The 25,688-nt window shown below is 39.2% G+C and overlaps 1 protein-coding gene across 4 annotated transcripts in view; it reads left to right on the top strand.

Annotated features, from left to right (window-relative positions):
- ABCB4 (ATP binding cassette subfamily B member 4) overlaps positions 1–25,688 on the top strand; it is a 75,782-nt gene that overhangs the window by 5,029 nt on the left and 45,065 nt on the right. For all 4 annotated transcript variants that reach the window (XM_088018624.1, XM_028118299.2, XM_028118282.2 and 1 more), the window contains exons 2-12: positions 142–227; positions 3,354–3,405; positions 6,604–6,754; positions 12,570–12,627; positions 14,255–14,446; positions 15,542–15,713; positions 16,754–16,878; positions 19,361–19,532; positions 22,039–22,152; positions 23,195–23,305; positions 23,526–23,651. In XM_088018624.1, coding sequence (XP_087874750.1) covers positions 148–227; positions 3,354–3,405; positions 6,604–6,754; positions 12,570–12,627; positions 14,255–14,446; positions 15,542–15,713; positions 16,754–16,878; positions 19,361–19,532; positions 22,039–22,152; positions 23,195–23,305; positions 23,526–23,651 — 1,353 coding nt within the window. In that variant the 5' untranslated portion in view covers positions 142–147. The remainder of the gene's footprint in view (positions 1–141; positions 228–3,353; positions 3,406–6,603; positions 6,755–12,569; positions 12,628–14,254; positions 14,447–15,541; positions 15,714–16,753; positions 16,879–19,360; positions 19,533–22,038; positions 22,153–23,194; positions 23,306–23,525; positions 23,652–25,688) is intronic.

The raw sequence follows: 25,688 nt of genomic DNA, 5'->3' as shown, positions 1-25,688 counted from the left end.
TGCGCGGGATACCCGGACCGCGGGGCCTCCGCCCGGCGCCCCTCGGCCCCACGACCGTGTGTCCGAGGCTGTGGCGAGGCTGGTTGTACTCCCGAGCTGGGCCGAGTGCACCTGGACCTGAGGCTGTTGGTTTCTCCCCAGGTCGAGATGGATCTTGAGGCGGGAAGGAACGGAACTGTCCCGCGCCCCAGGAGAGCCGAGGGCGACTTTGAGCTGGGCAGCAGCAGGTACCTCGTTAGCAGCCACCGCTTTCCGTTACACGCCCATCAGCAGGGCCACATTTGGCTTCGGAAAGTGGAGCAAGTCTGTTGATGCCTTTGTGTCAGGGGCTTCTCTGGAGGGTCTTGCCTAAGGTTCTGACTTGCCTCGGGAGTGTCTCAGAGGCTCCTTTTGGAACAGGCTTAAGAAGAAGAGGCTGCCTTTAGAAGTGCCGCTTGCCCACTTTGTGCGGGGTGATTCGATGAATATCTGTGGTGTGTAACGTTCCTTGCACTATATAACTCAAAACTTTTATAAACATGTGAGTTTTCTTGCTAATAGAGCATGAGACATCTACTGTTGATGGTTGAGCTTTTTGAACAAGACCAGTGAGGCAAAACAAAACAAAACAAGAGCAACAGCGACAAAAACCCTCCTCCCCCTGTTAATTCCTCTTCCTCCAGTGTTATCCCCTCCCCCAGCATCTCAAAGGTTCCCATTTCTCCCTTTGGGGCAGTGAGGTGGAGAGGGGGACCATGGAGAGCCCGTTCTTCTGTAACCTGCGCTTCCAAATCAGTGTTTGTTCAGATGCAAGGGGGAAAACCTCAGCCCTTCATTTGCTTGCTCTTTCTCTGAAGTTTCTCTTTGGTTCTCAGGGGCCCTTGTTAAGTTCACTTCACAGGCCTTAGTAGGGGCAGAAACGACCAGTGTGGTGTGTTGTCTTTGTTTCCTCTTTCAGTGTGGGAATAGTGAGTCATTTTCGCCTTTAGCCTCAAATAGTTTCTGAGGCCCTTATGGTCTCTGAGTTCATGCCCAGCCACCCAGAACTAATTGACCTGTGTCATCAAGTAATCACCCAGAGGGACCAATTTATCAGGTTCTGTATTGTGTCCTCAAGCTGCAAGGGGCCTGATTAGCCAAGTGAAAATATGCCTACCTGATGTTTAAAGAGTTATTTTAGTCTGTTAACTTCTTCCTACAGTGATATTGCTCTATTCCTTCTAAGTACCATGGTATTCATTCATAAAAATGTAGCTTGCCAAATAGAATTAGAAAACAGATGGATGGTATTATTTCTACCAGAGGGGGGAATATATGGTTTTCATCAGTTGGCAATATAGGCTGGGATTGACTGTGAATCTATAAATAGATGACATTTTTATGAAGGCTATTTCTGTATTGCACTGGCTGAACATTTGATGAGTGCACAAAGGAGCTCTCCGAAAGATGCAGTAATCCTCCAGAACCCAAGGGAGATCTCAGAAGTGAAGTTCACAGCCCTGTATTGGAAACACAAGAACACAGTTCAGAAGAGAAATGCAGGAAGTTAATAGTAAGTTAAGACCATAAGATTAAGAAAGTACATGTTGAGACTAATTTTTATTAAAAAAAAAAAAGACCAAATCTTATTCATTCCAAGGAAGTCAAGCTCCCTTCAGTTATTTAGGGCAAATGGCAAGTTAGTTATATGCTAGTTCCAATCATGCTGCTATATTGCCTTTGGCACCTTCTTTTGAACATATTTAGTGGCAGATGTCTGTCTGATTTTAACAAATGTTCTAAATAATTTGGGATCAAGTCTTATGAGCAAAACTTTATCACCTACCTAAACTAAATAATTAACTAATTAAGCTAAATAAATGCATTTAGATTAAAAAAAATATCCTCATGGAGTTTACATTATTGTAGGGAGGACAGACATAAAGAATACTTGTGCAGGGGCGCGTGGGTGGCTCAGTTGGTTAAGCAGCTGCCTTCTGCTCAGGTCATGATCCTGGAGTCCCGGGATCGAGTCCTCAGCGGGCTCCCTGCTCAGTGGGGAGTCTGCTTCTCCCTCTGACCCTCCCCCCCTCATGTGCACATGGGCTCTCTCTCTCTCTCATTCTCTCTCTCAAATACATAAATAAAATCTTAAAAAAAAAGAATACTTGGGCAAAATAAGTAAGCTGCAGCAATTCGAAGATAATGAATGCTATGGAAAATGTTAATCAAGGCTAGGGAAATCAGGAGTGCAAAGAGGAAGTATTTGCAGTTTTAAATAGGGTGGTTAAGATAGGTCTTATTGGGAAGGCAATATTTGAGCAAAGACTGGAAAGACATGAGAGGAGGGAGCTGTGTGGGTGCCTGAGGGGACAGCATTCCTGGCAGAGGTATCTGATAATATAAAGACCCTGCTATGAGAACGTGTTTGATGTGTTCAAAGAATAGCAGCAGCAGAGAGGCCAGGGTGGCTTGAAGCAAAGCAAACAGGAATAGGAGTAAGAAATCTGGTCAGAGAGGGTGCCTGCGTGGCTTAGATGGTTAAGCATCTGCCTTTGGCTCAGGTCATGATCTCAGGGTCCTGGGATGGAGTCCTGCATGGGGCTCCTGGCTTAGCGGGAAGTCTGCTTCTCCCTCTCCGTCTGCCTCTCCCCCTGCTCATGCTCTCTCTCTGTACCTCTCTGTCTCAAATGAATAAATAAAATCTTTTAAAAAAAAGAAATGTGGTCAGAGAGGTAACAAAGAGACATATCGTGTAGGGGCCAAAATCCAATGTAAGAATTTTGGCTTTTACTCTGAGAAAAATGGGAGCCATTGTAGGCTTTTTGAGCAGAGGAGTAGCATGATATGACTTGAGCTTGGGAATGATTATTTGCATGCTGTGTTGAGGGCAGACTGAAGTTGGCATAACTGAAAGTAGAGAAACTAGGCAGGAGTTCTCCTGGGCTATTGGGATAGCAGTAAAAGTGATGAGTAGTGGTTGAATTCTAATTGTGTTGTGAATGTAGAGCCAAGAGGATTTCCTGACACCACTCCATATAGTCCTTCAGAAGAGTAGAATTTATTTTTAGGTCAGTACAGATTTTTTAGCAACAGAAGAATTTAATTATTTGGCAGATATTAACCTATGTATTTTCTTTCTGTGTATGAGCTCTGCAAGGAAGGTGACCATTTCCCATCCAGATTATCTGCATAGTACCTTGGACAGTTACCTTTGTATTTGGTGATTGCCTTGCAGTGTTTGTTAAATTAGATAATTTGGACAATTTGTGGATATCCCTGTTTTATATTTGAAAAATAGTTGGATGTGATAACTACTCAAGTTTATATTCAGTGGACTGTGAAACATTTGGTAACAGTTTTAAATTCAAAAACAATTATGTATTTTTTTACAGCAACCAAGACAAGAAAAAAAAGAGAATGAAGCTGATTGGACCATTAACTTTGGTAAGCTGTGAAATATTAAATATGAATAATTCTTGTTTTCATTCAAATTTGGTGTCTTGAATCAATAGATGTGGAGCTTCTTGTAGTCAATGAACAATATTCTCAAGGTAGATGATAAAAGAGGTAGGGATAGCCTGGCTATGAAACAGAGCAGAGCTAGGACTAACTAACTGATGTCAGGAAAACACATCTCTGCATTTGTTTCACACACACACACACCCCACCATCGCTACCACCACCACTATCGCACACACCCACCCACCAAATTTTGCCTAAAATAAGCTTGCATATAAAGAAAGTGATTGTTAACTACAGAAATTTGGAAATAAGTAAGAAATCTATTTCACATTTGACTTCCAAGGCAATTGATTACATATGGAGTAACTATTAGAGATTCTGATTATGTTGAACACAATTGTCAGTGCTTTTCTGCTGGCACAAGCAAGCCAACATGTTTTGGAAGAAGTCTAATCTGTTTTTCATTTGTAATATGTCTCAGAGAGGTGGGCCAAGAAAGTGTGTGCCTACTTTGAGTAAGTATGATGGGTTTCAGACTATGAGAGGCCTGTATTCCGTAACAAAGAAGTTGGTATTAAGTGACTTGTCAGCTGAAATCTCCAGCTTAGTAAATAAATGGATGAAAAGACACCAAAACATCCTCTGTCTCAGACATTGGTGCACATTTCTCATGTCGCTACAAAGGCCCTATTCATTCTCTTCTCCCTTATTGTTGTAGTGCTTTAGAGAATAAATTGTTTGTAAAACTAGATCTGATTTTAATGCACATGTTTTAGATCTGCCTCCTACAGCAAATAAAACACCACAAAACTTGAGGTAGAAACTTAGTACATTTAATTTGAACCTAGATGTTAAAATTTAAATTAAATTGAAATATAATCCTTTCTGCCTCTGAATAAATTTTTTTTTTTTTTTTTTGTCCCGAAAGAGGTTCAGGACAATACTGTTTCTAACAAGAATTAGAAATTCATTGTTTGGTTGAAAATCACTTGAATCTAAGTTTGCTTAGGAAACTGTGCTGTTGCTGTGAAACGTTTATAATTTTAAATTTAAGCTTAGAGACAGTGAAATTTTATTTGCTTAGAGACAGTGAAATTTTATTTAAGTAGCATAAAAAGCATTTAAAATGATCCTCAATTTTATATAAATGCTCACTAAAGAGAACATGACATGATGACCTGATCCTGTGCTTGTAACTGAGGCCAGTAGACCCCAGTGCTCTACGTCCCTTCCCTCAGAGCCACTAAAATGAACCTTGGAAACACTAGTCCCTTTTCTAGCAATTTTAGGGATACTTCTCCATTTGCTCTTGACTATACCTACTCCTCTTGTTCTGCTCCACCTGGCTTCTGACCCTTTGCTCGTGTTTGCCCTGCATGTTTGATGATGGAATTTGGCCTCCCTATATTGAACTCCTGGAACTCTGTGAGAACAGTTTGCACACCCCTCCTTCCCACCAAGTGTGTCTGACCTCAGACTGCCCTGGCTTGTTGATCCTGTTTGACTCAGCTTCAGCTCTCAAAGACCCCACTCTGCCAAGCCTGACTCATCACTCATTCTCCTAGTGACTGTGTCTCATCCCCAAAATGGGGTGAGGTGAGGGAAGTGGGTAGAGGAAAAAGATTAAAAAGAGAGGACAGGGACGCCTGGGTGACTCAGTTGATTAAGCGTCTGCCTTCGGCTCAGGTCATGATCTCAGGGTCCTGGGATGAAGCCCCGCACCCAGCTCCCTGCTCAGCGGGGAGCCTGCTTCTCCCTCTCCATCTACCCCTCCTCCCCCCAGCTCATGCTCCCTCTCTCTTTCTCAAATAAAAAAAAAATCTTTAAAAAAATAATAAATAAATAAAAAGGGACAGAGGGAAAGGTATAGAGATGGAAATATGAGAAGATAGATGTAATCTGGAAGGCAGAGGAAGAGAGAAGACAACAGAGAGAACCATAGAATAATCAGTCAAAAATGGGAAGAAAACATGAGAAATGAGAGAGGGCTAAAAAGACAGCGAGGGACAAAGTCTTTGAAGTACTATGACATTGATCGGCTGGTAAGTTCTCGGGCATTGTACATGTCACTGTAACAACTGGTGTCCGCCTTCTAAGTGATAGTACTAAGTACACTGTACAGTGATAGTACTGAGTCTAGGACGGTTGGTGAGGCCCCTACCTCTTTCTAACATCACTCCCCGCACTGTGCACTCTAGGATTTCCCCTGCAGGGAGTTCCCTGAGCACTGCGTGCAGTTTCTGGGCACCTTGCTCTTCTCAGCCTGAACACCCCCACTTCATCTGTACCCCCCAATTCTTCTTCAGCAAATTCTCCCGTATCTTTCCAGATTCTGCAGGGAGCATCATCTAAAGTACGCATGTAGGCACCCCCTAATGTTTTCTTATTTCACTTCTGAGCTGCCTTTTAAAAAGCTAACTGAAACCTCTTAAAGAGAACTTATCCATAAGACTCAGGAGATCTGTTTTCTCCTGATTTGTAATTCTCTCTCTGAAATATTTTGCATATTGTTTTAAAGGATGTGCTGTGTGTGTGCATGTGTGTGTACTTAGTGTTTACTCCTAGCTATTTTTAACTCGCTACATAAGGAACTCTGGAAGATCAAACCACATTTCTTAATGGAACTAAACTTTTATCCCTTCCGATTATATTGTAATCATTCAACCAAAGAAGATACTGATGAAACAGAATCAGATTATTTCTTCACAGGATATAAAATAAAGAATCATAAAATTAACCTGTCAATAATTTGGATGGAAATCCTCCTTCTTCCATATTACATTTATCTGCAACTACTGACCTTAGATAAAGTACTGACCTTAAATAAAAAGTACTGACCTTAGAGGCACCTGGGTGGCTCAGTTGGTGGAGTGTCTGACTCGTGGTTTTGGCTCAGGTCATGCTGTCAGGGTCCTGGGATGGAGCCCCAGAAAGGGCTCCTGCGGGGCTCTGTACTCGGCGGGGGATCTGCTTAAGGGTTCTCTCACTCTGCCTCTGCTCTGCTCCCCCACCCCTACTCACTCTCGCACGCTCTCCCTCTCTCTTTAAAATCAATCAATCGATCTTTTTTTTTTTTAAAGTACTGACCTTAAATAAAAATCCAAAGAACATCTAGTTGTGGAGAAAGAAAAGTTCTTTTCTATAAAATATTCTTTTATTTACTTTCTTTTTATTTTTTAGTTTCGATATTCTGACTGGCAGGATAAATTACTGATGTCCCTGGGCACCATCATGGCCATAGCTCACGGATCAGGTCTCCCCCTCATGATGATAGTGTTTGGACAAATGACCGACAAATTTGTTGATACTGCAGGAAATTTCTCCTTTCCAGGTAAGCGTTTGTGTATTTAAAAAAAAAAAAACAAACATACATACATTGTACTCCTTTAACTGAATGAAAGATCAGAAGTTGATTTTGCTCTTTCTCATCCACTTGTTTAATGGTTTGCACTTCTGGCTGACTCCAGATATCACTGAAGAAGTTATAAAATTCTCAGAAAATTCCTTGAATCCTCATTTAAATTTCAACAACTAGATCTCTCCTGTTTGACTTTTAATACAGAATAGGGGAATGTACAGAAAGCTTTACATCTAAATAAAGCAGGGAAATCCCTCTACTTGAGGACAGTGGAACTATAATCTGAATATATCTATGCAATGTCCATCCCTTTGGTGATTACGGACACATTTCAAAATACTTCAGTTAGTATGGCCGTACTTCTTAGCTATACTCAGCTTGTAAATCTGTTGCTGGTTTTCTTTTTCTATTCTCTTCCTGCACCCTTTTTGTTAAAATTCTATCCATCTTCTCTCTCTCATTTGTGGATCAACCAGGTTGACTGGAACTTGATCTAACACTTCACTAAAGAGTGAATGGTTTCAGTATGAGAATGATGTGTTTTGAAACTCACACAGAGGAGTGTAATTACTGAAGAGTCAAGGAGTCCCATAAGTTAATGTCATCTGTAAGAGGGACTGTGGCAACAGCACTGGAGTCAGGTTCCAGTGGACAGAGGTATTTTCATATTAAGCCAGATTAACAGTGAAAGTGAAATCTTGATGCTTTCTACCAAGCCTGATGGCTCAGTTCTTCCCAAGAGATTTTGTGGGCACTAGGCTGGAGAAGATTGAGTGAAGCTTTATTGGCACACAGATGGTGGAATATAAGGGGAAAAAAACTGATAAAGGAAAGGCAGCTTACATAGCAAAGATACCTGAGAAAAAGTGGACTCTGTCATTCAGATCAGGTAGGAGTTTTCAGTGTTTGCCAATTCAGAACTATGTATTTGGTTAGCATTGCAGAGCTTAAGTGTTATTACATAAGAGAATAAGATTGCTTGATATATACAATATGATCTGTTTACATAAACATTAATATCTTTTAGAAATCTAGTAAAAGCGCCTTTTTAATTTTTATTTATTTATTTTTTTAAAGACTGTATTTATTTGTCAGCGAGAGAGAGAGAGAGAGAGCACGCCCAAGTAGGGGAAGCAGCAGCTAGAGAGAGAGAGACTGGGATCACAGAGGAGACCCTGGGATCATGACCTGAGCCAAAGGCAGACACTTATCTGACTGAGCCACCCAGGTGCCCCTAAAGAATAGACTTAAGTGAACATCATCTCTATGAGATGAGTAAGTGAGCTCTGCTAAGGCTAAGTACAGCTAAGTACCTGATCTTCTCTCAACTTCCATGATTTTTGCTAAACTCTAGAACTCTCAACATACCGGCAAGCTCTCTGGATTTAGACTGAGTATGAAATTTAAAGATTTCGCTTTCTCCAAAAAGGAATGACAATATTATCTTTACAAACTACTAAAGAGTGGACATTGGAAATTAATAACATTTGAGGGACCTCCCATTGCAAATCCTCTAAGACAGCCTATAAACCTAATGTGGCTATAGAAGAGCAACAGGCGTTTCATCTGGAAGCTATAGAAAGTAAGTTGGCAACTCTGGGGAGTTTATCACCCCAGCAATCACAGGTTTTTAAGTGACTGGTTCATGCCATTCCCCGGAGAGACCTTCAGTTTGGCCCTGGGCACAGCACATGGCACCCGTCTGCCATGACCAGCTTCAAAGCTATTTGCTTGCATAATTAGAAACAAGTGAAAAGACAAACAAACTGTTCCAAATAAGAAAGTTGTGGAAGTATTCTGGTGTTAGTGAAAACAAAAACAGGACTGATAAAATTGGGCCAAACACTAACTCATCTGTACTTCATTTAAAAAAAAAAAAAAAAAAACTTAGTTGAGATAAAATACATAACAAAATTTACCATCTTAACCATTTGTATGTATACAGTTCAGTAGTGTTAAGTATATTCACACTGTTGTACAATTAATCTCCAGAATTTTTTCATCTTGTAAAACTGAAACTCTGTGACCATCAAACCAACAGCCCTGCATCAGTCTCCGCACTCAGCACGGAATCTGCTTGTCCCTCTCCCTCTCCCATCTTGTTCTCTCTCTCTCTCTCTCTCTCTCTCAAATAAATACAAATCTTTTTAAAAAGGCACTTTTGGGACACCTGAGCGGCTCAGTCAGGTAAGCATCTGCCTGTGGCTGAGGTCATGATCCCAGGGTCCTAGGATCGAGCCCTGAGTAGGGCTCCCTGCTCAGTGGGGAGCCTGCTTCTCCCTCTCCCTCTGCTGTGCTCTATCTCTCTCTCAAATAAATAAAATCTTTTTTAAAAAAGTCTGTTCTTTAGAATTGTTGGACTCTTGGACAGTTGGACTTAATGGGAGTCAAATAGGCAGAGAATGTTAAAAGAAAACAAGGTTTAAATTACAGGAGGGTTTGACAGTGAATGATTGTGAAGAGAGCGAATCCTGTCAACAGAATAAAGCTCCTCAGTGACAAGGTTTGTTCCCTCACAATGACTCAGTTGTGCAGAAACTGTGCACATTCTGCATCCAAAACCTCAAGGACAGAGAGGAGACATTTTTAATGCAGAGTATTAGGAAACTGATATATTTTATGTCAGGTCTATGTGACTGTAATGATCTTGAAAATTCTGTAGAGAAATCAGTACACCCTGCATGCCTTTGCATTGCTGCGTGGTTGAGAGGAAAAGGCATACTGGAGACCCCAGTTACCTTAACTATGTACCACCTGGGTACGTGCACCAACACTTTATTTTGTGCTGAATATTTCCATATGATAAGAGAAGTTCTAGGCAGAATTGAGGAAGGCAGACATTGATTTGAGACTTAAACATGACAGGACTCTGTGTAATGTCTCACTAGGTAATCCTTAAGATGTGCAGTTATTTAGACCCTTCACTTACCAGCTGTATGACCTTGGGCAAGTTACTTAACCTTGTCATTCTTACTGTGCTCATCTTTGAAAGGTTATCATAGACCTACTGATAGAATTAAATGAGATGATTTCTGTAAAGCGCTGGAAGATAGTAAATGAGCAATAAATATTGGGGAAAACTTGCTGTGAAAACTTGGAAATGAAATGACCACTCTAAAATTCTGTTTCTTCATCCATAAAATGAATGGACTTTATGGGACCTCTCTAAAATGAATGGGCAACTTCAAGAATTCTTCATTTCCTTGTTCTGGGAGGCATTCAGGTAGAACAGAGTGGGAGTTCTCCATCCCAGCACATCAGAATCAAATGAGGATACTTTTTAGAAATGTGATGCTCTAGACTCAGCCCGAGGTTGTGATTGAACTGTTCTTGCAAGGAGCCTGGGCAACTGTATATTTTCAAGCTCTTCCATGTCAGTCTAACAGGCACATAACATGGGGACCCCTGAACCAGTTGACTTGGAGATTGTTTATGAAACTTAGGTATAACAGGTAGCATCTGAGAAGACCAGGCCTAAGCCCTTTCAAATCTAGAGTCCCATTTGATTTCCAGATCTAGAATTCCAGATCTAGAGCCCCATGAGATGTCTAGATCTAGAATCCTGTGAAGATTTCCACATCTAGAATCCCAGATCTAGAGTCCCATGAGATTTCCTGGTCTAGAATTCCAGATCTAGAATCCCATGAGATTTTTTTCTGATCTAGAATTTCAGATCTAGAGTCCCATAAGATTCCCTGGTCTAGAATTCCAGATCTAGAATCCCATGACTTTCCTGGGAACACATCAACACACATCTGCCTTACCTTAGTCCTCGGGCAGCAGAAACTCCTAGGAGCTCCTAGGGTTATTAGCCCAGGCCTAGATTGCCATTCTTGGCTTGGACTCTGAAAAAGGAGCATTTCAAATTCTGAATGTCCATAGATTTTTATTTCCTAGGAGGGAGAATCAGTCTGAGTTATACTGTCCTCACTGAGAGAATGTAAACGTTTGAGGTAGGCATTTGGAGGAGAGTAAAATTCATTTAAGATTCTACATGATTTTTTAAGTTCTGGGGAAAAACTAACCCTGTACACATATATGTGGAGTTTTCCCAAGGTTTGAACAATGATTTCCACCATTACCAAGTTTTAAGTAGCTTGTCTGCCTCTGATTCCAAATACAGTTCCAACTGAGCGTCTCAGAGTTGCCATATTTAAGAACTCATAGAGGAAATGAGTACACACAACTGAACTGATAAGAACAGAAGTAAAACAGGGTCTCATTCCTCCCGGATCTGACAGCTGATGGAGAGCTAGATTAACAAGAGGAAACACTTTACTCTGAACATCAGTAGAAGTTACAGTTTTGAGGGAGAAATTATGCCATAGTCAGGGAAGCATGCCTGGTATTTGATCCTGACAGTAGTTTGAGTTTTAAATACATTTTGACCTTAGCCCCTTTTGGAAGACGATGAGGAAGATACCAGAAAACATGACTACTGGGTTATTTATACATGATAAGTAAACAAAGACTAGTTTCTGTCCTCACATCATGGTAAATGGGAAATACTTACTCTGGTATGTCTTCTCAACAATGCTGTGGTGATATTTTGTCCTATTATTTTGACATAGTCTGTTTCCTTTATACCTTTTCATTTTGTATTTTTAAAAAATTTTTAAAGGATTTCATTTATTTGAGAGAGAGAGAGAGAGCTCGAGTGCACGAGTCGGGGGGGAGGGGCAAAGGGAGAGGGAGGAGCAGACTCCCCACTGAGTGGGTTGCCCAATGCGGGGCTCGTTCCCAGGACCCCAGGATCATGACCTGAGCTAAAGGCAGACGCTTAACCGACTGAGCCACCCCAGGTGTCCCTCACTTTGTGTTTTTTAAAAAGTGAAAATAAGTCATGACCACATGAAACCATCAGTGTAGTATAAAGTTAGGAGCTATATGTATAGTGAGGACTCTCAGCCTACTTGCTAACTGTGCGACTTTGGATAGTTACTTTATCACTCTGTGCCTCAATTTCCTCATCTGTGAGATGGGGATTCACAAAACAGTCCTACCTCATAGGGTTGTGGTGAAAATTAAATGAATTAATACATGTAGAGTGTTCAGAACAGAGCCTGGCAGATAATAAAGGCTCAATACATGCTGGCTATTATTAAAACAGGAATGGCACATAGGCATTTTTATCAAATTAGTTCAAATTAATACACAGTGTATTTCCTTCCAATTAATAGCACTTTAAAAATACCAGAAAACAGTTTTGCGAGCAAACAGGATGTGGAATGCAGGATGATGACCAATTCCCAGTGATCCACTGTCTCATCTTTAGACAACTCACTTATCTTCCTTGTCTCTAATTTTCCCTCCTTTACAATGCATGTAATTCAGCCTTTGTATTTCTTATGTCAAAAGGAAGCATGTAAGAGAAAACACACATGTATTAAAATAAAACTAACAGAAACAATTATCTGTAAAGTGCTTTTAGCCCCTAAGAAAATATGCCCCTTAAATCCTGTATTTTCTCTTGAGACCATTTCTTTTTCCTCCTCTGCCTTCTATATGCTCTGCATGCCCTCCATCAGCTCCTCTCTGCTGCCTTAGGAAGCCCTTTTTGCTAAAGGCCTGAGACCGCCAGGATCAGGGACGAACCTAGGAGGGCTATCTTTCCCCATCTGGGTCCTAGATGTCTTGCACCTAAATCCTTGGACTCTTTATTTGAGCAAAGTGAAAAGAATTCACTGAGGTTGAAAAGAAAAAAAAGATTTTTAAAACCTAGTAATAGCTATTAATAGTTCAACCTTTCAAAAATGTCTTATTTTTGTTTTGTTTTGTTTTTATTTAGTGAATTTTTCATTGTCAATGCTAAATCCAGGCAGAATTCTGGAAGAAGAAATGACTAGGTAATTGGCTAATGCATACATTTATATATATGTAGGTACTATATATAAATATGTATATTTATATATATAAATATTTATGATGTACTTTTAAGACGTGTTTTATTTGAGGATAATTGCAAACTTTCAGAGAATTATAAGAATATACAGAGTCTGTATACTCTTTACTTTTTATTATATTCTTTGACCTATTGTTATCATTTTTTTGAGATTTATTTATTTATTTTAGAGGGACACAGAGAGAGAGAGAGAGAACATGAGCTGGGTAGGGGCAGAGGGAGAGAGATTCTCAAGCAGACTCCCTGCTGAGAGTGGAGCCTGACGTGGAGCCCCATTCCAGGACCCTGAGCTCATGACCTGAGCCGAAATCAAGAGTCAACAACTTAACTGACTGAGCCACCCAGGCACCCCTGAATTATTGTTATCATTTATACCCACCCCCTGACCTCCACTATCTGAAGTAACTTGCATACATCATCATGGCCCCTTACTCATAAATACTTCAGTGTGGTTCCTAAGCATAGGATACTCTCTTCATAACCATAGCACAATTATCAACTCCTGTAAATTTAATATTGATACAGTACTTTGATCTAATCCACCAACTGTATTCCAAGTTTGTCAGTTGATCCAATAATGTCTTTATGGCGTTTTCCCTTCCTTCAGCCTTCTTAATAGAAATCTCAAAAGTCTGTGACATAATGTTTGTATGTTTACTTATCAATTAATGTTGCTAATTTAAATGAGCTCTATCTGTATCAGGCCTGAAAGGCTTCTATCTGGAAACAGTTTGTAAAATTATATAAAAAGTATCTTTGAAAGTATCAAAACTGAATTTGTTCTTTTTTTTAATTCTATTTATTTGAGAGAGAGAGAGAGAGAGCAGGAGCAGGGCAGAGGGCAGAGGGAGAGGGAGAAGCAGACTCTCTGCTGAATAGGGAGCCCGATGAGAGACTTGATCTAGGACCCTGGGATCATGACCTGAGCCAAAGGCAGACGCTTAACTGACTGAGCCACCCAGGCACCCCAAATTTGTTCTTTTTAAAGATACTAACTTTCCTCTAATTTAGTTAAGACTTCACTCAAAGTTAGTTTGAATTTATGATGTTTTTAGCATACTATTAAAAAATATTTTTGAATTCTGCCGAAGAGCAAGAGGGTTTTTGTTTTTGTGGTTTTTGGCGGGGGTTGGGGGGGTCTTGCTATAAACAATATGAGAAAACTTACACTAAGTACCATTTTACATGCTCGATCTGTCTATTCCATATGTGAATAGTAGTGAACTTTTTCAATACAATAAGATAAGCAAGTCTAGAATCTTAATTATGAAAGAAGAATCACACCGTATCTACAAATTGTCAGTATCAGTTTTAAGATGATTCAATAACACCATTATTTTTTGCACTTAACCACAAAATGTATCTGTTTTCTGGTAATTCAAGTCAATAGATTTGCCATCATCCTCTTCTAGTTTCAGAAAGAGAAGAGAAAATATGTTAATGTGTCTTTGTTATGATGTCCTACACGATCTATATGATTTCAGTAAACTTAACTCCCAATTTTGAAGATTTTTCCTGAAAGAGATGAATAAAGAAGAGTATTTAAAAGAAACTTTCTAATTATTTTCCAGGTATGCATACTATTACTCAGGGTTAGGTGCTGGAGTTCTTGTTGCTGCCTATATACAAGTTTCATTTTGGACTTTGGCAGCTGGCCGACAGGTCAGGAAAATCAGGCAAGAGTTTTTTCACGCTGTTCTACGACAAGAAATAGGCTGGTTTGATGTCAGCGACACCACAGAACTCAATACACGGTTAACAGAGTAAGTGTATTGTTTATGTCACACTTTCATAACGAAATGAACCACTAACTATGTGAAAATGTGTCATGGTTAGATTTTAAATTAAAAAAATTACTAGATGAAACGTTTGAGACGTATGGGGACTAGATTGTCCGACAGCCATTTCTAGCATTTATGTGCTGTGCTCCCATGCATTTTCCTTATCTGTTAGTTTGTTCTTCTCAGTGATTTAATAGGTTAATTTGAAGACTGAGCTCACATCTTACATTTATTTATCTCTCCGTGGAGCTTGCTACAGGGCCTGACAGATGTTATCCATTCAATTAAGATGGTTGAATGAATGAGTATGTGTGTGCATGAAGTCACAGCAAGACTTGTCTTTGTAATTGTTGACTCTTCACTTATTCGACAAATATTTGAGGGCCTGTTATATGCCACACACTCTTCTAGATATTTATGATATACCAGTGAACAAGACAAAGATCTCTGTCCTCTTGTTGTTTACTTTCCAGCAGGGGGAGATAGATGACAAACTTCGTCTTAACTGGAGTTCCCAGCAAGAGTCCTGAGCAAATGAAGTTAAAAAATCAGGGAAGGTCAAGGCATTTAGGACCTGGTTGGCTTCACTAAGGACTTCAGCTTTGACTCATAGTGAAATGGGCAGCTGTTGGGAGGTTTGATCTGAGGAGTAACACGTTCAGACTTCCATTTTCAAAGGATCACACTGGTTGCTATTTTGAGAAGAAAATGGCTTGAGAGTAGGGCCTAGGGTAGAAGCAAGTAGCCCTTCCCTATTACTGTTGCAATGCCCTTCCTAACTCCTGCTTTTAAACAACTGGACTCATACGTTCAGAATGCTAATGCTTCTCGAATAAGATTAACTAATTTAATAGCATCAACTTTAATGATACGAACTTCTTAGAGGCATGAACTGAACCTGAATTTCTTCCTTTGTACAGTATTTAGGTGGGGAAAAATCCCATTCAAGAGGCTAACTGTGAATGAGACTTGCAGTAGTGTGAACGAGATTGACCTGTCTATGTTTGTCAGATGTCTGCTTCGGCTCTCTGATTGAAGACCTCCTGCCCGTAACCACTTAGGTGTGATCTTTTTTAGTGACATCTCCAAAATCAGTGAAGGAATTGGTGACAAGGTTGGAATGTTCTTTCAAGCAGTAGCCACGTTTTTTGCAGGATTCATAGTAGGGTTTGTTAGAGGATGGAAGCTCACCCTTGTGATAATGGCCATCAGCCCTATCCTGGGACTCTCTGCAGCTGTCTGGGCAAAGGTGTGTGAATCGGGGACATTTTCCTGTGGGTTAGCCCACACGTGCAAGAGTTATTTTTAACATGCAGGGTTATGGTTCTTGTCGCTGTCCAGATCTGTGTGACATGTCAGTTGAAACCACATTTAAAAGCATGTTGTTAATGCCGTAATAAAGAAATTGATTTTTAATATGATTTAAAATGTCAGTTTTTACCTCACTTAACAGATTTTTTGCACTGCTATTATTTGTTTGGGTAAATCTTCTGGCATAGTAGTTTAAACCACTTAAATGGTTATGTCCCTACTTAAGGAAACACAGTTTTAAAACAACATTCTTCCAAACCATTGCATGAATATAAGAAAAAATAAAGTTTGGATTTGTTTTATTTATTTTTAATTGTTACCTGTGACAGTTAAGTGGCACTCTGACAATTTGGCCTTTCCCTAAAATAAATAAATAAATAAATAACCTGTTCGACTTCAGACAACACTGCAGAGTTGAGAAATTTTACTGACAATTTTGCTCTTCTGGAGGTTGATGATTGGCTTAGTGAATTACTCATATCTCTTTTATTTTGATCATCCCTTTACCTGTCTCCTGCAACATCTTGTTTAGCTGTCTTATTATTAAGCAGAATGCCCACGAGCAGATCTGGAAGTATTGTTTTCATAGTAATTAAAATTGTGATACAATAAAGGAAAGAATAGTGACTTTCCAAAGGAGTAAGGTTTTAGTTTAGCTTATTTTGCAGTTAGCAGAGAAGAAAACATGGTAGGTGTGGAACTTGACATTATTCCTCAAGACACTATGTAGAGAATTATATGTGGATTTTCTGTTCCTGACTACTCTTGGGGAGCATACCACCAGGGTGGATCAGATCTAGCCTTTGTATAGGGTGAAAGGAGCCACTGGATCTGGTACATGGGCTGTTGTTTACTTCATGATGTCAGTGTCTGAGAAGGGACAGGGTTTGGGAAGAAAAAGCAAGTTAAAGAGTTGACCAGACTGCCTTTTAAATGTTCTCCCCATACGAAAGTCACGAATGTGTCTCCTCTGTCCAGATACTCTCTGCATTTAGTGACAAAGAACTAGCTGCATATGCCAAAGCGGGCGCTGCAGCCGAAGAGGCTCTGGGGGCCATCAGGACCGTGATAGCGTTTGGAGGCCAGAACAAAGAGCTGGAGAGGTCAGGAATGTTCTTTGTCCACTAGTTCAAAGAACCCTCTTTTGCATTTTGTTGCTCACTCTTTTGTGGTGTGTGTTGTGTTTACTACTTGCTTTTTCCTAATATTAACCCCTCCCCCACAAAATATAGGGACACTTTGCTGATGTCTGGAGTTCAATGTCAGCCTCTAAAGCAGGGTTCTTACCCTTTTTAAGTTCCATGGACTCCTTCGGCAGTCTGATGAAGCCTAAGGACTTCCTCCTTAGAATAGTAATTTTAAATGCCTGAGACAAAATACAGAGGATTACGAAGGAAAGCAATTATAGTGAAGTACAGTTTTCAAAATATTTTTACATTGTGATACAGTAAATACCTGCCTGTGTTGTTAACGTATTAAATAATAAGAGCAAACTATGGGTTCAGTAACTATTATAACTCTGAGGTAGAAATGCCGGTAAAAGATACTTCAAGATATTTGTTTCAAGTGTACCATGATATAAAAATGATCCATGATATAAAAATGATCTGTGATCTCTCCTGGCAACAAAGCCATAGTTACTGCTAATTCTGCAGTGGTTTGTTGCCTATGCTGATAATCCAAGGAAATGCTACATTTCAGATACAGGTTAGTGAAAATAATTATATAATTGTTTCCACATTCAAATTCCTTGACCATGGATCCCAGGCCCCGTAGCCCTGCTCTACAGGAACCTGATAGGCAAAAACCAAAATGCCAGAACAAAGCCCACAAAAGGCTAGTCTGCTTTTCTTTAATGTCCCCAACCAGTTTTCTCTAAATAACATGCCCTAATACAGTCAAACTATGATTCTGCATCAAGTACTCTCTCTTGCCATTCCGTGGGACTTCTGATACCCACAACTTTTTGCGAGAGAAATTCTCTGGAAATTCTCCTGCCTTAGAAGCCAAGTTGCCCCCCAGCCCCTCCATTTTCTTTCCCTATTTTTCCATTCTGTGGGCCCCCTTCAAAGGCGCCATGTTCCTGGTTCTCTGATCGCTTCCTGTTTCTCACTGCTGCTTCCTATATCCAGTGGCCCACACACAGCACCCTAACCCTCCCTGGGACCTCAGGATGGGCATGTAATCAGTACCACTCTGTTAGCTGCAGTAAGCAAGCCGCCTCAGCGCAGGTCATTACAGCATGTCCTCCACTGTCCCCGGAGCCTGGTGTCACACGGGGGCTGACCTGAATCACCCTGGGCCTCGGGGGCCCAGCCACACAAGACTAATCACAGGGCTGGAGGCTCCCCAGGGACGCAGCTCTGCGGAAGGAAAGCGGGGGAAGCTCACTGAAAAGTAGGCTGCTTCAAGTAATTAGACACAGAAACTTTTTGGTGGCAACTGCATTTTTTAAAAAAACTAATGAATCCTCGACATCTCATTTGGTTAAACTAAAAAAAATAAAGATATCTGTTTTTGTTAGAAACACACTATTTTATATGATATTACCCCCCACAGTCTCATTTTATATGTCCTGTATTTTTTCCTAATTTTAGGAAGCCAAAATTAAATACACACTTTCTGTACCTGGCGTGGAAAAGTAGATTTAATTTAAACTGATGTAAACAGAAATTGTAATTTAACAGACCCATTATAGACATTTGTCCCTTTGTATCGAACCCTAGAAGCCAGTAATAGGAATTTTAATTGTTTCTCAAAAATGTAATAGAATGAGCACTCTTCAGGAGGAGATTAAATTCTAAAACAACAATAGGAATAATGAGAGGAATAGAAATCACCAGGTTTTGCCAGGTGTGTGCCAGCCCTGTGGTAAATACTCTCTGTAATTATCTTTCAGTATCAGAATTATCTTGCAAGGTAGGCATTATTAACTCCATTTTACAGATAATGTAACTAAAATCTAGAAAAACTGAGGAAGAACCCTGTACGTAGTGACCACTTTAGAACCTTGTGCCCTGGCTTGAAAGTGGAAGATCAGCCTGACCAAAAAACACAAAACAAAACAAAACAAAAAGCAAAGGCCTAAGTTTAAGTATAAGAATGTGTAAAATTCCAGTTCCTCACCCAAAGGGGCAATAGAGGAAGGTTTTTCTCTTCTCTAGTGAAGAGAAATTGAGCTGTGTAAAGAATCAATTGTAAGCATCCCACAGCGTATTTACATTTTAGTGCCATTCACCTTTGACTTGGTTTCTCTTCTCCCACCCGAACTTTGGCTCGTGATGCCGGCTGGGAAGGTGATGGCGAAGCTCTTCCATATCCCAGTAGAAGTTCAATCCTGGAACAGCTTCAGGATTGGTTAGATTGGAAGGGACCAAGAGAGATGAGTCCAGGCCAGTAAAGAAAAGGCTCAGATGGGTTCTAGTCCTGGCTGATCCTGAATTGGTTCAATTCCTAGGAAGTTGGGTTTCAGCGGTGTTTCTTTGTTGGCATTGTTCCTTAAACCTTCAACTACACAGGAGGTGAACATGGCTCTGATTATGGATTGTTTTCTTGTTACAACATTTCCCCCTCATTTTCTGGTAGGTATGAGAAACACCTAGAAAATGCCAAAAAGATTGGAATTAAAAAAGCTATTTCAGCAAACATTTCCATGGGCATCGCCTTCCTCTTAATATATGCATCATATGCACTGGCCTTCTGGTATGCATCCACTCTGGTTATAGCAAAAGAATATACTATTGGAAATGCAATGACAGTAAGTAGTTTTCCTAATATTTTCGAAGAAACCAAAAATACTGTTTATCCATCTACCTTGTGTTTTCTTTCATACTCCTCCTTTTCGAAGAATGAGCCTGATTATAGGCTTTTCTCTTTTGGTGAACCTTTGCTCTGTCCTGTGGGCAGAGCTCGCCTTCTAGAATACACAAGGCACAATTATGAGTTGGGGGTAAAAAGTAGCATGTAGTTAGACCACTTGAGAAGCTATACATCATATAAAAGGAAGTAAAGATTGAATGAATTTACGAATGAACAAATATGGATTGGAGGCATCCTCTTTCTGCCATTGAGTTTTCATTATATAAGAAAGTAAACATTATTATAGACAGGTCATAGTATGCAAGAATGCTAAGTTTACATAATATAAAACATCAGCTACCCAAAATAGAAGATGGAAAGTTATTCTGTTTTTCAGAATGAACATAGGTTTATTTTATGATTCTCAAAATAATATCTACTAGTTACACAAAGGATTAGAATACAGAATTTTTTTTTAATTTATTTATTTGAGAGAGAGAGAGAGAATGAGAGACAGAGAGCACGAGAGGGAAGAGGGTCAGAGGGAGAAGCAGACTCCCTGCTGAGCAGGGAGCCCGATGTGGGACTCGATCCCGGGACTCCAGGATCATGACCTGAGCCGAAGGCAGTTGCTTAACCAACTGAGCCACCCAGGCGCCCCTAGAATACAGAATTTTTAAAATTACAAATTACTTAGAATCTAATAATGCATATATACTTAATGATAAGTTTTGGTATAGATCTCCCAGATCATTATATATATATATATATATGTGTGTGTGTGTGTGTGTGTGTTTCTTTCAAAACTGGGATTGTATTATGTGTATCTTTTTATAACCACTTTTTAAAAAGATTTATTTATTTATTTTAGAGAAAGAAAAAGAGTGCACAAGCAAGGGGAGGGGCAAAGGGAAGGAAAGGGAGAGGGAGAGAATCCTCAAGCAGACTCCCTGCTAAGTGCAGAGCCTGCCATGGGGCTTGATCCCAGGACCTCAAGATCGTGACCTGAACTGAAATCAAGAGTCTGCTGCTTAACTGACTGAGCTACCAGGCACCCCTATAACCTTTTTTATAAACCAGCAATATTTTGTGACCATCTTTATGTGTCAGTGATGATCAAAACAACATGTAACCATTCAAAGAGCAATCTTTTAAAACCTACACTTCTCTATGTTTCTAAACAGAGGATGCTGATGACCCCAGTTTGGCTCTTTGGTGACGCATGAGGACCATTATGAAAATTAATCATTTCGAAATGTTTTCCAGAACGGTCTCTTCAGATTCCATTAGGTGTTGAGGGCTGCTTGCTCGATGAGCTTTTATAATTGTAGAGTAGATTTTTTTTTTCCTTTTCTTTTTCTGGGGAGTTGATTTTTTTCTCCTTTTGGCCTCCTTTCTGGTGGTCAGCTTGGAAGTTCTCCACCTTCTTCATTTCCTCACTTGCTAAATTTTGTAAAGAAGAGAGAGAAAACCCTGACTCCTCTCTCTGGCCCAGTCTCCGCGTCTGTACCACGTGGACAGTGACATCTCCCAGCTAGGGCTGGAGAGTGGGGACCCACAATGCACAGAGCCCAGCCACACCCTCTGTGTAAAGGGCAAGAGCCCTGGTGCATGAACTTTATAACATCTACTTTGGTAGAGACTTTTTTTGCTTCCTTACTGGTTCTTATCTGTATTGCAGGCAGTGGATAGATATTTGTGGGATATTTGAATTCTGGGTATGTGAAGTATTATTGTAACTGTCTTCAGAGAAAAGTCAAGCTATATGTAGAAGTTTCATCATGCCCAGAGAGGAAGGAGTAATTTCTCTACATTTATGTTTTCCTCAGTTAAGTTTTGCTAATCATATGCATTCCTGAAGCTTATATTCTTGGCTTTTCTATAGCAAAGGGAAATGTGTTAATTTCTGTTTGCCATAGTATAGAATAATCATGTAAAGGAATTATTAATCAGTGCACACAGGTGTGATTTAGTGATTTATAATGTGTGAACTGTTACTTTTTATATTAAAAATCTTATCAAAATATGTATGTAAAAAGCTATTTTTTTACGGAAATTCCACGGGCCCCAAATCTGTTTCATCTTGAACATTCTGTGTAATTCCACGCATAGGTAGAGAAAGTCATAACAACCTGAATAACAATACTGATGGGAAATGTTTTGTTCTAGTGGCCCTTGGCTTCGGAGTCAAGGAAATATGTCTGAAAAAATCTTTCTGACTCTTTAAGTTCAAGAGAACAGATAGTTCGGCAAGCTAGACAAGTATTTTTGAGGTTGAAGAAGCCAATTGTGCAATGAAATCCTATATTAACCTTATAAATTTTGCCCTTTTGCTAAAAGAAAAGATTTAAAGGGATAAACCTAAACTTAATCCTTAGTGTAGTATGTATTTCAAAGAGCATATCTGAGATAATAATGGGCAGCAGAAGAGGGCTTATAACTGTTCCTCATGTTCTTTTGCTCAGGTCTTTTTTTCAATCCTGGTTGGAGCCTTCAGTGTTGGACAGGCTGCTCCATGCATTGATGCTTTTGCCAATGCAAGAGGAGCAGCCTATGCGATCTTCAACATCATTGATCGTGTGAGTCATTTATTATTTCCATGTCAAAATATTCTTTGAGGCTTGCGTACTTAACTCTGAGCTTTAGCGTTAAAAATCATGTGAAAATTAATAATGTGAAAATAAGGGACCTCTTCGTAGTAATGAGTGAAACAAAGTGCCTCTTATTAATACTTCTAAAAGTTCATCTTGAAATAATATAATAACACTGATTTCATTTTGGAAAAGTACATCTGCACCAATGTGTTATTATTAGAGTGCAGAGCAAAGATGTTTGCTCTTCTGAGTTTTTCTCCTTTGCTCTTCCATGTTGTAGTGAGGCTAGGAATATTATGATTTCTATACACAGAATGAGTAGGTGGAAAAATTATTGGTGGGACCCATATTGACCGTATATTTTGCTGCAGGTTGCCCCCTTTGAAGAAAAAAATCACTACGTGATCCATATGACTTTGAATCAACCATACTGAATGAGTGCAGTGAAATAAAGAATATAGTGTTCACATATTGAAGCGTGTCACTGCATTTACACAGATAAAATGCAAAGTAGGTGCCTGAAATATGGTCATGTAATGCAAGCAGATCCTCCTGTTTCATTGACCTAAGTCAGGAGAAAATTGCTCAGCCTCTGAATATATTTATAGTTTCCATTGCTCCTAAATAACTTGGCCCTAACCAATTGTTCAGTCTTCACAACCCAAATCCACTTCATTTGCTGTTGAGGAATACTAATTTTCACTAAATGCTGAAATACCTGGCTATATCAATTCTAATATGTCTTGTTATCGCACTTGTAGAAGCATGCCTATCTGACCATTTAGAAAATGTATGGGGATATGCCAAACACTTAAAGGGAGATATTATAAGAAACGGAATTAATATATTCCTATGTACTTTTCAGAAAACACACACACACACACACAAATCTACAAGTAGGTTCTGTCTCATGGGAAGAAAGTTGTGCCATTCCAAGTCCTCTTTTTGGAATTTGCTACATCATATTCCTTAAAAGTGCAGTTGTTTGTCCTATGATGGAATAGTCATTGAATTTTGTTTTATTTAGAATCCTAAAATTGACAGTTTTTCAGAGAGAGGACACAAACCCGACAGCATCAAAGGGAATTTGGAGTTCAATGATGTTCACTTTTCTTATCCAGCTCGAGCTAATGTCAAGGTACTGTAAGTGATATTTATAAGAATTCCTAACTCAGATTGATTATTTAATCATCATAAAGAACCTAAAGTTGCTATTGTTTTGATATTTATATGCCTTTTCCTTTTGGGGTTTTATTCCCTTATGTGAGAATTTTTTCACAATTGAAACTGAATCAAAATTAGTCCCCTTTTAGGATTTTGTTGTGAAGTGTGTTCTTCTTTTCTCCTTTCCCTCACAGATCCTGAAGGGCCTCAACCTGAAGGTGGAGAGTGGGCAGATGGTGGCGCTGGTTGGGAACAGCGGCTGTGGGAAGAGCACAACAGTGCACCTGATGCAGAGGCTCTATGACCCTGATGAGGGTAGGGTAAGTGGGAAGAACCAAGTTCTCAAAGTGGCCAGCTGGGTACCCATTAGCCCTTCGAAATTGTTTTTTCAGTAGCAAATCTGCATGGGAATCCAATTTTGGTAAAAAGGCTATAGAATTGCAGTGCATCTAGGTAATGTATTCAAACACTTGGATGGGTTTAAAAAATATTCAAGATGATAAAAGCCAAAGAGGCTAGACAACACTCTCTTCTGTTCTAACTAAGCATTTCATAACTCACTAACTCAACTGGAAAACAGTCATCCAGACCACTGAGACTGTTATTTTCAAGAAATTATTGGGTTTGGTCGAAAATATTCCACATAGCAATTTTTGACAACCTGATAATCAAGGTCACAAGAAATCTCAGGACAGTAATTAAATTCATCAAAGACAGTTGAGTTTTCCTAAATGTTAGAAAATCTGAAGGGGAAGGTGGGATAGTCTCTTAAAAAACTTCCAGAGACTTGCGAGACGTTAATAGCCCAGACTATATTTTTTTCCTTCTAAAATTTTTCTCATGAGGTGCCTGGGTGGCTCAGTTGGGTAAGCATCTGACTCTTGACCTCAGCTCAGGTGTTGATCTCAGGGTAGTGAGGTTGAGCTCCACATTGGGCTCCCCGCTTGGCATGTAGTCTACCTAAAAATAAATAAAATTTTTAAAAAACTTTCTTATAGATTGAGACTTAAAGAAAAGTTGCAAGCAGGAAACACATATAGTCTCCACCCAGATTTACTAATTGTTTATATTTTGACCCATTTACTTTATTGTCTTCTCTCTCTCTCCATACATATAATAAACACACATGCACACATGCATACACACACACAGAGGCATATTTTTTCCTGAACCTTTGAGACTAAGTTGAGGACATAATGTCCCTTGACCCTTACATACTGCAGAATATATTTTCTAAGAAGGACATTCTCTTACATAACCACAAAACAATGATCAAAATCAGTAAATTTAATTTTAATACAATACCAGCCCACAGTATATATTCAGGTTTTCTCAGTTGTACCAACTTTAGGACACTTAGTTTACCTGATACTAAAATATATTATAATTCAACAATTATGAATTGTTGTACCAACTTTAGGACACTGAGTTTACCTGATACTAAAATATAATTCAAGAATTATGAAAACAGAAGATTACAAGTTACAAAGAAAAACAAAAAACACTAAAAGGCATTGAGATAGAACAGAGATTACAGAAATGAATACAGAGTTCTAGGGTCCATGAATTATTTATTTAATTAACTTAATAAAATACACATTTTGGAAACATCTGATATTATTGGGCGGAACACAATCCTATCCCCATTTATTAAAGCAAACTGTAGGTTGGTTCAAGTGCAAACATTTTTATTTTTAACAAAGAACCTAGTAAAATACTAAACATTAAGAATATGCCTTTGAAAATATCTTATTTTTAAAATTATTATTGGAGTAGGAGTGCCTGGCTGACTCAGCCAGTGGAACGTGCAACTCTTGATTTCAGGGTCATGCGTTCAAGCCCCACATTGGGCATAGAGTCAAGTTAAAAAAATTAAAATTATAAAATTATGAAAAATTTTAAAAATGAAAAAAATAATTATTGGAGTAATACATATTTTTTAAATATACATGTCAACAGGGATAAAAGTCTTTAGAAATTCTATAACTCAGAGATATTCACTGTTCACATCATGATTTAGCAATTTTCTTACTAAAATATTAAAAGATATGTTCAGTGGTACAGTTCATTTATTTAATTTTTCCTTAAACTCCTCTTTAATTAAACATAGTGAAGCTAAAATAAAAGAAAGCAATAAATAGAAATATGATTTATGATCTATATGGAAAAACTATTATATTTAATATTTGAGAAATTAATATGAATCTATAATAGGATATGAACATGAAAATCTTTTGAGAATAAATATGCATCTGTAGGGGGTGCCTGGGTGGTTCAGTCGTTAAGTGTCTGCCTTCGGCTCAGGTCATGATCCCAGGGTCCTGGGATCGAGCCCCGCATCAGGCTCCCTGCTCAGC

The sequence above is a fragment of the Eumetopias jubatus genome, unplaced genomic scaffold (assembly GCF_037043125.1).
Source record: "Eumetopias jubatus isolate StellerSeaLion01/CBP00866 unplaced genomic scaffold, mEumJub1_p1.0 scaffold_14, whole genome shotgun sequence".
In the NCBI taxonomy this organism is placed as follows: domain Eukaryota; kingdom Metazoa; phylum Chordata; class Mammalia; order Carnivora; family Otariidae; genus Eumetopias; species Eumetopias jubatus.
The sequence above is the reverse complement of the archived record's forward strand: the minus strand, read 5'-3'. Positions and strand labels throughout refer to the sequence as shown.